A 14,428-nucleotide genomic window follows, 5' to 3' on the forward strand; every position below is an offset into this window, starting at 1 on the left:
GCTTGTCCACAGAGCCGTGAGTACAGGCATGAACTTGGTGCAGTTCATCATCTCTGATGCCTGCCCCTTTTGCGGCGTGAGAGAGACCCTGGCGCATGTATACCTTGAGCGCACCAGGTTGCAGCCCGTGTTCCCACTCTTCCTGAACATCCTTTTACGTTTTTGGCTGCACTTTTCCCCTCACCTTTTCCTACACTCACACCCTATCCATAGCCCCACAAAGTCGTGGGACGTCCTCATCAACCTCTTCCTGGTGAGGGCCAAAGTGGCCATCTACAATACCAGGGAGAGGATGTTGGCTGAGGGGGTTCTTTGCGACTGTGGGGCCTGTTACCAGTCCTCCCTCTGTTCACGTATCTGGGCACAGTTCCTTCGGGTTCCCTTTGTTTGTCCCTTCGACCTTCACACCTGCCCGTTTTGGTTGTTCCCCATAATATTTGAGTTCCTGGACGTTGTGGATCCTCCCCTAAGGCTGGGGGAGAATCCTTTAGTAAGGGGCAGGCTTGCACCCACTTCCCCAGAACCCAATAGGACCTCAGTACCCTGATTTGAGGGAATATATCTTCTGAAATAGTGCTCCTGAAGAAGGAGGCATGAGGAGGTCACCAGAAGGAAAATAAATGTACAGCACTGCAAAATCTGAGGGTTTTTTTTATTAACACAGATACATTTACTTGTCTTCTGGTTTGTTGAAGCAGTAGGTCAGGCAGCACTTGCCACAGTAATGTCTGTCAAAGTGACTGGCCATAAAAACTCCAGCCCCACATTCCTCAGAGGGGCACTCTCGGCGCAGGCGACTGATTTTACCATTCTCATCCACCTGTAAAAGGAAAGGCTCCATAAGTAAAGATATCTTTTTAGAGACACCTTGCCTCAAAGTGCCACTAATTCCTCAATGAGAAGCGACAGAAGAATATGGCTTATCAATTAGAAAGATCACAACTCAATCTGCTGTAGACACGATTTACCATTCTAGGCATCAGTTTTCACCAGTGCAACCAACTTCCAGGTGAGGCTGCCATAAGTTTACAAACTCAAACTTTTCTGACCAAAATTGGAAGCATTTGATTACACTGGCCCCTCTCTTCATATTTACAAAATTTATGTTTGTGAATATGAACAGGTTCATAAAGCAGCCCCAAAAAAGCTTTGAGGAAGTTTATTGCTTTTACAAGTTCTGTGCCTTCTCCAGTTACTCACCTATGCAGATGTAAAGAAAGTCACCTGGAAACTACAGCTTACAGATTCAGTAAACAAACATCAAGGGATGTACTAAATACCTACATGCTTATTACTGGTGATGCTACAGCTCAAACTCCCCCTTCTATCAAGGAGTCAAATTTACTCAATTCTTTTAGTTACTCTTACCTTGTAATATTTAAGGACAGCAAGCTTAACCTTCTTTCTCTTATGCTTGTTCTTCTTGGGGGTAGTGTAAGACTTCTTCTTTCTTTTCTTAGCACCACCACGAAGTCTCAGCACAAGGTGAAGAGTCGATTCCTGTTAGTAATACAAAGATAATACAGTAGAACGAGACAACTTGGTTCCAAAACATGCAGGCTAGTAAATAGTAGCAGCCTTCAAGCAGAGGGTTTTTTGTTTGTTTGTTTTTGTTTTTTTAAAACACTATACATACAGTGATCTGTATCACCAGCAGATCTCAAGTCCAACCACCAAGTACTAGTGCTTACAATAGAGAAATTCTGAGCAGTGTCAAGTGAGCAATGAGTTTGCAATTGAACAAGCTGTACAAGTCCTCTTGCGCATGCTCTCATAAGAGACTAGATGATTGCAGTGTTTTGTTTCACTTGTTCAGTGATTTAATTCCCAAAAACACAACTGTCAATACACTCAGCTGGAAATGCTGTCATAGATCTAGTTAGAATATGCCCATACTTCTGTTTAGATCAAGTTACTAAGCTTAACTAATGTGTTCCAGCCCCTCTGGGACAGTACTATGTTCATCATTGCACTCATAAGCTTCCCCTTCCTATAGCAGGAGAGCTGGCTCATGCCATGGTTCTTCACCACATCATTTCAGTCTAGCATGGTCTAAGGAGATAGATGTGATGTTGCACTCCATATGCTTTATGTAAAAAGTCTCTTGCAAGGTATAATTACAAAGCTTATAATCTACTGATGTGTTCATCCTATTTGTATGTATGTATCATTCTTGTATCTAAATCTAGAAATATGAAGTTAACTCTGAGGTCCTATGGTAATTATGCAAAGTGTGGGCCATTAATAGTGGTTTAGAATCTTGATGGCTTCCATTGACCAGGACAATTGGTTGTAAATGGCTGTTTACTTGTAAGCCTTCCTGAGAGTCAGGCCAGAAAGAATGGAGGCTTGGAGTCTCACAGGAAATGTGACCATGTCACCTGGTACCGGAATCCATCTTAAACCTGGTGCTTTTCCATTTAGGAGGGGTGGGGACCCAGAGAGACAAAAGATTCCCACCTTGGGCCAAAGCCATAAAAGGGGGTGGAACAGAACAAGGGGGGCTGCAGTCATCAGAAATCCCCTATTTACCACCTGAGCTGGCAATAACAAGAACTGTACCTGGGGAAAGGATCGGACCCAGGCTAAGGAGTCTAGTCTGTTAAAAAAAGATTATTGGAACATCTGAGGGTGAGATTTACCTGTATTCACTTTCTTAATGTATTAGGCTTAAACATGCGTGTTTTGTTTTACTTTACTTGGTAACTTACTTTGTTCTGTTATTACATGAAACCACTTAAATCCTACTTTTTATACTTAATGAAATCACTTTTGTTTATTAGTAAACCCAGAGTAAGTGATTAATACCTGGGGGAAGCAAACAGCTGTACATATCTTTCTATCAGTGTTATAGAGGGCGGACAATTAATGAGTTTACCCTATATAAGCTTTATACAGAGTAAAATGGATTTGGGAGCTAGGTGTCTGGAGACAGGAATACCTGCTGAGTGGTTTTCAGTTAAAGTCTGCAGCTTTGGGGATGTTCTTCAAATCTGGGTCTGTGTTACAGCAGACTAGCATTGTCTGGCTCAACAAGACAGGGTTCTGGAGTGCCAGGCCATCAGGGAAAACGGGCTAAGAGGTAGTTTCAGCACATCATGTGACAGTCCCAAGGGGGTCTCTGTGACCAAACCCTTCACAATAGGGTGCACACACTTGGGAGCTTCTGCAATTCTGCATTATACTTAGGGCCCTACCAAATTGATGGCCGTGAAAAGTGTGTCATGGAACAAGATACCTTCTCTTTTGTGCGCTTTTACACCCCTCCCCCCCCCCGTGAAATCTGGTCTTTTGTGTGCTTTTACACCCATACTATACCAATTTCATGGGGGAAACCAGCATTTCTCAATTTGAGGGTCCTGACCCAAAAGGGAGGAGGAAAAGAACAAGGTTATATGGGGGGGGAAGAGAGGAGATGTTTCACGACACTGACTCCCTCACTTCTGCGCTGCCTTCAGAGCTGGGTGTCTGGGAAGTGTTGGCTGGGCACCCAGTTTTGAAGGCAGCAAGGACGAAGTAATACTAAACCATGTCACGCCCCCCGGCCCCCCAGCAGTAGGGGACAGAAGTAATACTATACCATGCCACCCTTACTTCTGCACTGCTGCTTTCAGAGTTGGGCGGCCGGAGAGTGGCAGAGGGCCCAGCTCTGCAGGTAGCAGCTCTGACTTCAGGGCTTGGCTCCTGGCCAGGAGCTGCCACTCTCCAGCTGCTCAGCTCTGAAGACAGCGCTGCTGCCAGCAGCACAGAAGTATGGAGTGGCAGTACAGCAACCACCCCTCCCCCATGTAGCCTTGTGATTCCCCACCCCCACAACTCCTTTTTGGGTCAGGACCCCTACAATTACAACGTGAAATTTCAGATTCAAATGGCTGAAATCATGAAATTTACGATTTAAAAAATTCTGACTGTGAAATTGACCAAAATGGACCATGAATTTGGTAGGGCTCTAATTATATCGTATCCCGTCTCTGGAAGATACACACCTTTTGAATATTGTAGTCAGACAGCGTGCGTCCATCTTCCAACTGCTTGCCAGCAAAAATAAGTCGTTGTTGATCAGGAGGAATTCCTAATGGGAAGTGAATCAAGATTAAATAGAAAAATCTACTCAAATTTCCTATAAGAGTAGAGTCAAAAGGAATGCCGACTACAGAAATAAAATGTACAAAACATAGATGGCAGGATATGAAGATACACTTACAAAACTTTTCTGTAAGTGACATTTAATTTTGATACTAGTGACCATAGAAAATACTATCAGATTTCTAGGGAATGATATTTGAGGTAAGCTGCTCTTTATCTAAAGGAGAATGATCAGAGTAGGGAACACAAGAGTCCAAAAAGCACTGAACTTACCTTCCTTATCCTGGATCTTGGCCTTCACATTTTCTATAGTATCAGAAGGCTCAACCTATTATTAAAAAAAGTGGAAAACCAGTTAAAACTCTGAAGTAGAATTATATTAGCTATATACATCTATGAAATTTTGTCAGTGAAAGCTACAGGACAGATTTTCTAAGGGACATCAAGCCAGTATTATTTATTTGCAGACACACAGTCATTTGTACACAATGATATACAAAAACAGAAGCCATGCTTTCAAATTGTGGACCCAAATTTTAAGTCTTTCAAAGCAACAGATAAAAATAGCTTATTTAGCTGAAACATAAGAAACCTAATTTGTATATTCTATTTCAACTGACAGTAAAAGTTTTCTACATTCATTTATCAACCCCTTCTACAAGACTCTTAAGGACAAAATTATACTTTCAAGATCCCTCATGAGTCTGAAACTCTCTTTCCTACATTCATGAAACCACCTGGAGGAGAGCTCTGCATGTTGGGGAAGAAGATTACAATGATTCCTTACAAGTTTGTAAATTAAAAGGGCTTTATTATATTCTCAGTGCATTTAGTTTATACATTTGACAGCACTGTGCCTAATCAATGTCTCCTATTTGGGTAGGTCTTTCAGACAGCAACAGGAGGGAAGCATTTGGCAGAACATGAAAGTGGGATTACAGAACCATAAAAACAGGTAATCAAGGGCAGGTTTCGTATTTTAAACAGTGAACTCATTTTTATGCATTGGCTGGATCTTGAATGTTTCAATTTCAACCATAACATTTAGACACCGCCTAGAGAGGAGACGGATTAAAACGCTCCCTCCACCCGGGAGGGACATTTAGGGTGTTCCTAGTGGGCTTTCCAATTTTTTGCCTCCTTGGGCAGCCTGCTCCCAACTGTCCCAAAAAGAGGCCGCTCACACGAAGTTTCAAAAAACAAAGCCACCCTTGCCCGAGGGTTCAGCCGAGCACTGGCTGGCAGCGGCGAGAGGGGCCCGGGCCGCGCGTGGGAGGGTTCCGTGGGGAACTACAGCCGTAAGCAGGGGCCCTTCGCGTCTCCAGGAGAGCTCAGCCCCTTGCCCCCCACCCAGCGTGCGCGTCCCCTACGGACAGACACGGGCCGTGTGCGCCTAGGGGTCCACCATTCCCACCCAGGGCGCCTACAGATGGGGGAAGTCGCATGTCACCTCCGACCCCCGCACAGGACACCTATACATGCGGGGGAAGGGTGCATATCCCCACGCACAGCGGGCCTACTGCTAGGGGAGGGTGCACCCCCACTCACGGCCGGGCGGCCCCTGGCGCACTCACCTCGAGGGTGATGGTTTTCCCGGTCAGGGTCTTCACGAAGATCTGCATGGTGTGACTAGCACCTGCGGGCAAAGAGAGCACGGTCAGATGAGCACGCGGTGAGGGGAGCAGACGGGGGAGAAGCGAACACTCACCACCAACTTGCTCGCTGAATGGCGGATGCCGGAAAGAGAGCCCAGCTTGGTCTGCACGGGGTTTCCAGCCTAGGAAAGGAGGGGCCTCCAGGCCGGCGCGCCACTGCGTGCGTGCGTGCGAGACTACAACTCCCAGCATGCACCGCCGGTACAAGGCAGACCAGGGCTTTCTGGGGATTGTGGTTTCCATGTTGACATGAAGGGGGACGTCTGAAAGGGCTGATGGGAGTTGTAGTCGGAAGTTGGGCGCGCAAGAGGGGAAGAAACTACATTTTCCACAATGCCCCTGACTGAACTCCTCCCTCCCTCCGCTCCTATAGAGCGTAGTTATCAGCAACGGCCGGTATTGGTGAACCGGCCTGTGAATCGGCTGAAGTACCGCCGCGTCCTGAGTGGGGTCCGCGAGCTTAGTCTGCAGCGCTGTGATGCGTTCCGCAGTAGCGAACAGCCGGAGAGCGGACTGGCTGGGGAGCTCGCGGGTGCCGCGCTGCAGCTAGGGTCCGGCGCTGCGATTCGGGTTCGGCTCTGTGGTGTGATCCAAAACCCCGGCGCGGGCCCGACTCCTCCCCAGTGCCCCCAGCGTTGTTTGCGGGCTCCCGTGCGGGGGAGCCCTTAGCCGCGCCCCGCTGAGCTCAGCTCCTGGGCTGGCGCTGGGGATAAGGCAGAAAGGAGCGGCGAGGTCGGGTTGTGGGGTGATGCGGGAACTGTCTGTCCCAGCAGAACAGAAGTGGGGGGCACTCAACGGGGGTAGCAGGAAAACATGGCTGCCTTAGGGCACATTCAGTTCGGCTAATGCCGGACTTCTTGGAAACGCCATAGAGGCATTCAGAAATAGATGCAGGGATTGGACTGGTTGACCTAGGAGCTTTAGGGCTTGTCTATGCTGGATCGTCGGGCAGCGATCGATCCAGCGGGGGTCGATTTATCACGTCTGGTCTAGACGCAATAAATTGACCGCCAAGCGCTCTCCTGTCAACGCCAGTACTCCACCAGGGTGAGAGGCGCAGGCAGAGTTGACGGGAGAGCATCAGCCATCGACTTACTTCAGTGAAGTAGATCTAAGTATGTTGACTTCAGCTACCTTCTTCACATAGCTGAAACTGTGTAACTTACCGTAGATTGATTTCCCCCCAGTGTAGACCAGGCCGTGGGCTACTTGGATAATGTGTTCTTTTACTCATTGCTTCACTTGATTTGTTTGTTTGGTCAAATAAAGTTAATGTATAAATTCAGAAGAGGGTTATTTTCTCCAGTGCCCTCTTTCCTCCCACCACTCCACATGTAGACCTCAACCATGCAGACTACTCTAGTTGGGCAGACACATGTTGCCAGGTGCAGCCTCAGAAGCCACTGGGGCTCCATGGGTGTGGAGAGCCACCAGTGTGGAGCAACTTGCAGACTCAGGGTCTTTTGTAGCACAATAGAGATGACTTCCACAACTGCCCTCTGATTAGTATCACCCCTGAGTGCCAGATGCAGTGAAAAATGGCTAGATTTGGAAGTGATGGTAGGGAAATGGTACAAAGTACATAGGAAAGAAACCTAGAACAGATGTTCACGAGATGTAATAGTTTATGTGGAAATAGTAAGAAAATCTTGTCTTTTTTTAATAATGAAATATTTGATGGTAAGCATTAATAAAGAGCCAGAATAGATAAAGAATGGCACCACTTGACACATGAATATGAGTTGGTGTCGCATTTATACTACATTATTTTAACAGTCTTATCTTTTTGTTTAGGTTTTGACTGAAGCATTTACTTCTGTTGAAGAAAAGAGGGAATTGGGCTTAAATTTTCTATAAGAAATGAAAGTGTTGCTTTTCAACCATGTCCGCCCATAATATTGGAGTGAGCAGACATTCAGTTCTCCCTCCCATTGTTCCTGAGAGTGATAAGAAATTTTTAGACAGTATACAAGGATACATCATTACAGAAATTGAAAAAGTGGGTTGTACAGAACAAGGACCAGCTGAGGACTATTACATTATATACTGTAATGTTTTTGACAAGGTAACAGCACTATAAGAAAATATTTTCTTTGTAAACAAGCAGTGGAAAGGGCTGCTAATCTTAGATGCACTGACAAACAGGAAGTGTTGTGTCATTTTTTTTAAAATGAGATTTTAGATTAGGGGTCGGCAACCTTTCAGAAGTGGTGTACCGAGTCTTCATTTATTCACTCTAATTTAAGGTTTTGCATGCTAGTAATGCATTTTAATATTTTTAGAAGGTCTTTCTATGTCTATAATATATAACTAAACTATTGTTTCAGAGTAGCAGCCGTGTTAGTCTGTATCCGCAAAAAGAACAGGAGTACTTGTGGCACCTTAGAGACTAACAGATTTATTAGAGCACATAAGCTTTCGTGGACTACAGCCCACTTCGTGGACTACAGCTTCCATATATGCATCCAAAGAAGTGGGCTGTAGTCCACGAAAGCTTATATGCTCTAATAAATTTGTTAGTCTCTAAGGTGCCACAAGTACTCCTGTTCTTTTTAAACTATTGTTGTATGTAAAGTAAATAAGTTTACTTTAAACTTAAAATGTTTAAGAAGCTTCATTTAAAATTAAATTAAAATGCAGAGCCCCCCCTGGACCAGTGGCTGGGACCCGGGCAGCGTGAGTGCCACTGAAAATCAGCTCACGTGCCGCTTTTGGCACGTGTGCCATAGGTTGCCTACCTCTGCTTTAGATCAAAAACCTCAAAGGTATTTGGCCTAGTCAATGAAATCAATGGAAGTTAGGATTCTAAATACCTTTGAGAAGCTGGGTCTTAGAGCACACAAGAGTATGGCTTGACAGCCCTGAAGACTGAATACATGTTTTCATCCCCAAGACAGGTATAGCACTGGAAGCAGCAGTTTAAGCTTCCTCACCAATGTACTTCATCTCTGACCTGGAAATACCGGGTTTAGGGGTGAAAGGGTATGCCTATCTGGCCAGTGCTACAAGGCCAGATTCTCCCCTATATTAGGGCAGTTTTGTGCTGCTCTGGTATTTCAGAGCTGCACTAAAACCAGCCTTCCTTGCCGTTGGCCCAAGGGGTATCGCTGATGGAAGAGGATGGGGGCAGGGTGGATAAATATCAATGATTTAAAAAAAAAATCAAAAGCTATTTAAAGGGCCAATGAAAACAAAAATTGTAAGTTGCAAACAAATTTCTTTGCCCACATTACAAACAAATTACTGAAAGAACTTTTAAAATAGTGAATATTTAAAAATCACTGAGTGGCATTTTTACAGTTTTTTTGCATCTCTCATTTTGAACAATGAAAATCATTTTCACTTTTGTTTATAATCAGTTTTTCTTTCAGATTTTTCATCACTAACAAAGTTTCTATTTATATAATGAAAATGCTCAAAAATTGATTTTTTTGCTCTTTGTACTTTCAGATGGGATAAAGTAGTTGTTGGAACTTGTTCATTACCTCCTTTGTAGCTAAAAGCCTATATTGTGAAAGCGCAACACTGATGAATGTGTCTGTTTGCCAGAGCTGTGGGTGCAGCTGAACTGGCCGCATGGGGTATGTGGATGACTGCACAGGCTTCCACTGTGTTCTGTGAATTTTCCTGTAAGAAAGACTATGCAGCTGTATGCAAGCACAATGTAACTGGACCAGGTTTTCCAATTTCAGCATCATCCCTCGGTTCATTTTTTCACCGTGAATAGAAAAGATACAATGAAATCAGGGTGGATTTGATTTAAATCAAATTGATTTAAAAAATCCAATTTAAATAAAAACTATCTGATTTTTTTATTTTAAAAAAATCATTGACATTTATGTACCCTGCTTTTTGACAATTCATAAAACTTGTCTTATGTCATTCCAAATTGAATCAGTTATCATCCAATCACACTTCTAGAGACCTATACAACGAATTTACTAGATTGAAAAATGTCAGTTAGTTATATAGACTGAAGTTTAAAAAAAAAAAAAAAATCTACAGCAAGTCCCCAAATACCAGGGTGAATAAAAACCAATGATTTAAAAATAAAAAATTGGCATTTTTTTATTTAAATAGTTTTTTTTCCTCAAAAAGCTTCTGTATAGATTATTTAGGTTAATCTTTCTATCTACCCATTTGTGCTTTGCTTTTTTCAGCTGCCAAGAGAGATGTAATGTACAGGAATCAAAACTGGGACTTCTTCATAGCTACTTTTTACATGCATGTAAAATCAGTTTTTGCATCCTTTGCATGCATGAGTAAGGGCTGCAGGATCAGCCCCCCAAATTGTGAGTTTGATCTAATGCTTTATGCTATTTTAAAAAAAACATTGGCCTGGCCTGGTACCTTCCTCCTTAGCCTTTCCAGAGCCGTAAGTGCCCTGAAGGCATCAGGCTTAGTACCTGTTGCAGAAAGTGTCTCATGTTGCTGAAAAGTGGTTCTTCTAGCTGCATAAACTATGTCCTGAAAATTATCCCTTAACTTTAATAATATCAGAGATTATTTAAACTGAAAGAAGTATGGAGTTCATTTGTCACCATTTATAGTTTGTGCACTTTCATCAGCTTGGGCAATGAAAACAGACTGTCAGTTTTATGTTCTGCTTCTCATGCATTAGCACAATGCATTTTATGTTCTGCTTCTCGTGCATTAACTGCTGTTTGAAGTGTATACAGACACTCCCTGGGTTATGCAAACTCGATTTACGCAAATCCGTAAGATTTTTTTTTTGGCGTAATTGTTGGGTATACGTTCCCAACTTATGCAAAATTGGACTTACAAAAGGCCTTCCGGAACGGAACGCTTGCATAAGTCGGGGAGCATCTATATTGTGTCCAATTGTTTCTATTTATTCTGACTGTTGTGCTGTTTGGAGGTTTGCGGGGAGTCTGGAAGGGTGTTCCATTAACCACATCAGTATATCGCATTTCAAATGGCAAAACATGTCTTCACAGATAATAGAGCATGTTACTGTGTACAAGAACATCCTGACTTCAATCAAACAGGAGTATGATGCATTTATTGAAGCAATAAAAAAGGGCCAAAGGAATGCATTTTATCTTCATGGAAAATTGAAAGTTCTGGCATCTGAGCCTACAACTCTAATATATTATAGAAAAAGAACAATCCAACTTGAAGACAAGTAAGGCCACTTCTAATATATTGTGTAAAGCAACATGTGTGATACTAACTCTGATGTGTAAATCATTTTAAATGTAGCTAGTTTATCACAGTTGTGATTTTTAAAAACTAGTTTTATTATTTTATTATCCATTAGGTGCAAGTCCCAAAATGATTGTGTAATTGTTAAAAGAATAATTTAGATTTTTGTATTTCCAGGTTTGATTCTGCAATTCTTCTGCAGTTAAAACTCCCCCTGAAGTCAATGGAGATTTGGCCTGCATAAGTACTGCAGGATCAGGCACTTGAGTTAAACATATGCTGTTTTGCCATTTGTAAAATAAAGACAGCATAACTTCAAAGTGAAAGTTCATTGTCAAAATGTATTGTATTAGGAGACTTTGTTTAATTTGAGAAGTATAAAACAGAGTAAGAATTACTCCCTTTCCCTCAGTCTACTATGTGGCTTTCTTTACTGTCCTATACTTTACTGGTATCATGTAGTTGCATGTATGTGATAAGATTATCAGAAGGTGCATGCCTCTACCCTAGGGGTTCTCAGGACACATTTTTTGGTGGTGTTAGAGTACGGCCACCAACTCTTGCTAGCGGCCACTCTCACACTTTTCCCTAAAATACTTAATTAGCTTTAGGAAAAACAAATAAATATGCAGATAGATATGTCCAAAACATTGTTATTTATTGCTAGCTAGAAATCACTTTTCACAACAGACTATTAACAAAAAAGCCAGTATCACTTTTTCACAGCAGACTTATTCGGCCCTGCCAAGCCTAGGGACAAATTAAGCCCTGGATCGGGGGCTGGGAGAGGCAGCGAGGGGCTGGAGCCTGGGGTCTACCGCCTCATAGTCGGAGCCCAGGGCTGGAGCCCAAAGTCCCTCTGCCAGAACCTGCTGCCCTGCCACCCTAGGGCTGAAGCCTAAAGACTGAGCCCCACTGCCCCCAGAAGTTGGGGAATTCACTGACTGCCTGATCCTCCAGCGTTGTGCCCCAGGTGTCTCCAGAGGGGGTAGAGCCCAATCCCTGCTGGCAGCCCCAGCAATCAACACCAAGGTGGGGCATCCAGGAGCAATAGGGAAGGGGAGAGGCTGCTATTTTGCCACTCACCCCCTCCATCACAGCCCAGGAGGGTGTAGCCGCAAGAAAAGCCCCTGGTGGCCACATTTGAGAAATGCTGCCTAGCCACAAACAGAATCAAATAGAATTAATATGGCATGTTAGGAAACACAAATAACTGAGAATGACAGAATAGTATTGTGACAAGCTTAGTATAGCTCGCCCTGATGATCTAGGATTCTAAAATGTAGAAAAGAAAATGGAGACTTCTTTTCTTTGTTGCAGAATAAAAGTTATCGAGAGAAATTCTGCTAGAATTCAAAATCTGATATTGAAAATAAGAAATATTAAGAAAGTGCCCTCTACAGAAGTTTTGACTCCAAGAAAAAAGATAAACCCTGCTAAGCCTATACCAGGTAAAGACCAATATTTTGTTAGGTAATCTGAGTATTTCTTTTGGATTAAAGCTTTGCCCTTAACTAAAGAGAAGCCACATACACAGAGGGCTGCAATGACCCTGTAAGGCACTAGCCCATGTTTGGGTGGTATGGAGCCTTGCTGACCCAGTGGAAGCTCTGGAAGGATGCATGCTTCAGGGAGGCGTAATGCCTTCCAGAGCTCTTTGGTAGTCATGGGGAGCATGCTGACTGTTACAGAACTTGTGCCTCCTTGATTCTGGAGCCCATTTGTGCAACCTGGGGCATCCCTGACGTCTGATTTAACTTGTCACTGCTGCAGTAGACCCTATTGGCAATTGCAGGAGTGCAGAATCACTAGAGCACAGGAAAACCTCAAAACCACTCCTTCCCCCACTTCTATTCCTGTGTCTGTCCCTAGCTTACATTAGGATGTTCATTGTGGCAGGGCCTTCTGCAAGGAGTTGCAGAGCCAACTCGGGCTTCACAGACCCTCTTGCACTGGGGGGATTTCTTAGGATGGGGAGCTTACATCTATTCCGTGTCCCATTTGGAGTCAGTGCAGCCAGGCCAGCATGAAGGGGTTGTAGAGCAGAGATGAATTCCCCCACTGAGCACAATGGTTGATTGTGACCAACTCGTGTGTGGCAGTGCCAGGGGAGAAGGCTCCTCCCATCTTTCTCTCACATTGCTTAGAAGATGGTCACAATCTGGCCAGTAATGTTTGGTCAATACTTAACAAATTGAATCTAAATAGCTAGGTGTACATGTATAGTACTAACAAGTCATTTGTACATTTGTTTCTAAGTCCTCACTGCTGGAACATTACACCAAAAACTAACAGATTCAATTACAGCTCTGGAATATTATTGAACTCTAAACTTTTATCACCTTCTATACATTTTTCCCCCACTTATTAATAGAGATGGGCTCTAAAGTAAAGGGAAACTTGGATTATGTCTGAGCTGCAAAGTTCAGATCTTGTCTCTAAGACTGTCATCTTCCTTTTATTCAGTGTTGATTTTCAGTCTAGAGAACCCTAGCAAATTACATGTCTCACAGTTTCTGTATACACCTGGTGTGTTCATCACAATTAAGAGCTCATTAAAGACATTTCCTTCTTCAACAGGTCTGACTGTAAAAGAATCTCTCAGCTTAGATGCTCTTTCTAGACACCTTGCTCAGCTAGAAGGGAGAGTGCAGGAACTGAAAGCAGACATGATATCAAAATACATTCCTCTGGAGAACAAGGCTGGCCTAGAGCAGGAACTCAAGCACTCACTGGAACTACGAGATAAGGCAGAGGCAGTAAATGAGAAACTGAGACTTAGGTACAAGTGTTCATCCTACAACATATCTTGTTTTTATGTTGGGGATATTCTCTACAGTGTTCTGTCTGTCACATAGATTTAGCTTTGGTACGTTATTAATTGTTATAGAGGTATTAACAATATCCGTATTAATTGTGCTCAGTACTTTGCAAAATTCATGGGAAGACATTCCTTGCCCCTAATAGCTTATAGTCAACAGACAAAGAATGCAGTGTGGTAATGTAGGGTCAGGATCTGGCCCCCTGCTCTGTTCATTGCTTCAGCAGCACAAAGGAGATAAAGAGCTGCCTCAAGTGGGCAGCCAGGGATTTCCCTGATGTAGGGGGAATACTTGGGTGATAGGTGATGAAGATCCTCTGCTGGCAAAGTGGCACTGAGGGGACCGCTCTAACTGGTATAAACTAGAGTAGCCCTTAGACTGCTTTAAATTACACTAGGGGCAGTTTTGTCCCCCACTTCCCCCATCACTTCCTAGATTGTGGGAGATGAAAGATGTCTTCGATAAATTGAGTGCAGCTTGCTGGGATCTGAACATCTGGCTCATAGTATGATGGTGATTTGAAGATGCATTCAATACAAATCAGCATAAGGCTTTTAATGACATAAATATGGCAGCCTTCCTGTGTTTGGTGGATTAATGATGCTTGGAAGAAGTGCATTTTGAAACCCTTTGAAAGGAGACAGTATCTTTTACAGTAGGACAGACAAGGACTCCCATGTGTAATGGGCAGCAAAGAGG

General features: G+C 43.4%; 2 protein-coding genes across 6 annotated transcripts in view; one reads left to right on the forward strand and one right to left on the reverse strand.

Annotated features, from left to right (window-relative positions):
• Nucleotides 1–634: 634 nt before the first annotated feature.
• Nucleotides 635–5,888, reverse strand: RPS27A (ribosomal protein S27a). Its single transcript, XM_034764315.1, has 6 exons — nt 5,795–5,888; nt 5,661–5,722; nt 4,360–4,414; nt 3,987–4,072; nt 1,369–1,500; nt 635–820 (listed from the first exon to the last, which is right to left on the reverse strand). The coding sequence occupies exons 2-6, from the start codon at nt 5,706–5,708 to the stop codon at nt 671–673; spliced, it is 471 nt and encodes a 156-aa protein (XP_034620206.1). The 5' UTR covers nt 5,709–5,722; nt 5,795–5,888; the 3' UTR covers nt 635–670.
• A 208-nt stretch (nt 5,889–6,096) lies between these two features.
• CLHC1 (clathrin heavy chain linker domain containing 1) overlaps nt 6,097–14,428 on the forward strand; it is a 31,161-nt gene continuing 22,829 nt past the window's right edge. Inside the window, exons 1-5 of one of the 5 annotated variants that reach the window (XM_034764314.1) lie at nt 6,097–6,311; nt 7,536–7,806; nt 10,700–10,887; nt 12,228–12,358; nt 13,488–13,689. In XM_034764314.1, the coding sequence (XP_034620205.1) occupies nt 7,624–7,806; nt 10,700–10,887; nt 12,228–12,358; nt 13,488–13,689 (704 nt within the window). In that variant the 5' untranslated portion in view covers nt 6,097–6,311; nt 7,536–7,623. Of the gene's footprint in view, nt 6,474–6,800; nt 6,857–7,535; nt 7,807–10,699; nt 10,888–12,227; nt 12,359–13,487; nt 13,690–14,428 lie in introns of those variants that run through there. The other 4 variants (XM_034764310.1, XM_034764309.1, XM_034764312.1 and 1 more) reach the window with 4 other exon arrangements.

This window comes from Trachemys scripta, chromosome 3 (genome assembly GCF_013100865.1).
Source record: "Trachemys scripta elegans isolate TJP31775 chromosome 3, CAS_Tse_1.0, whole genome shotgun sequence".
In the NCBI taxonomy this organism is placed as follows: Eukaryota; Metazoa; Chordata; order Testudines; family Emydidae; genus Trachemys; species Trachemys scripta.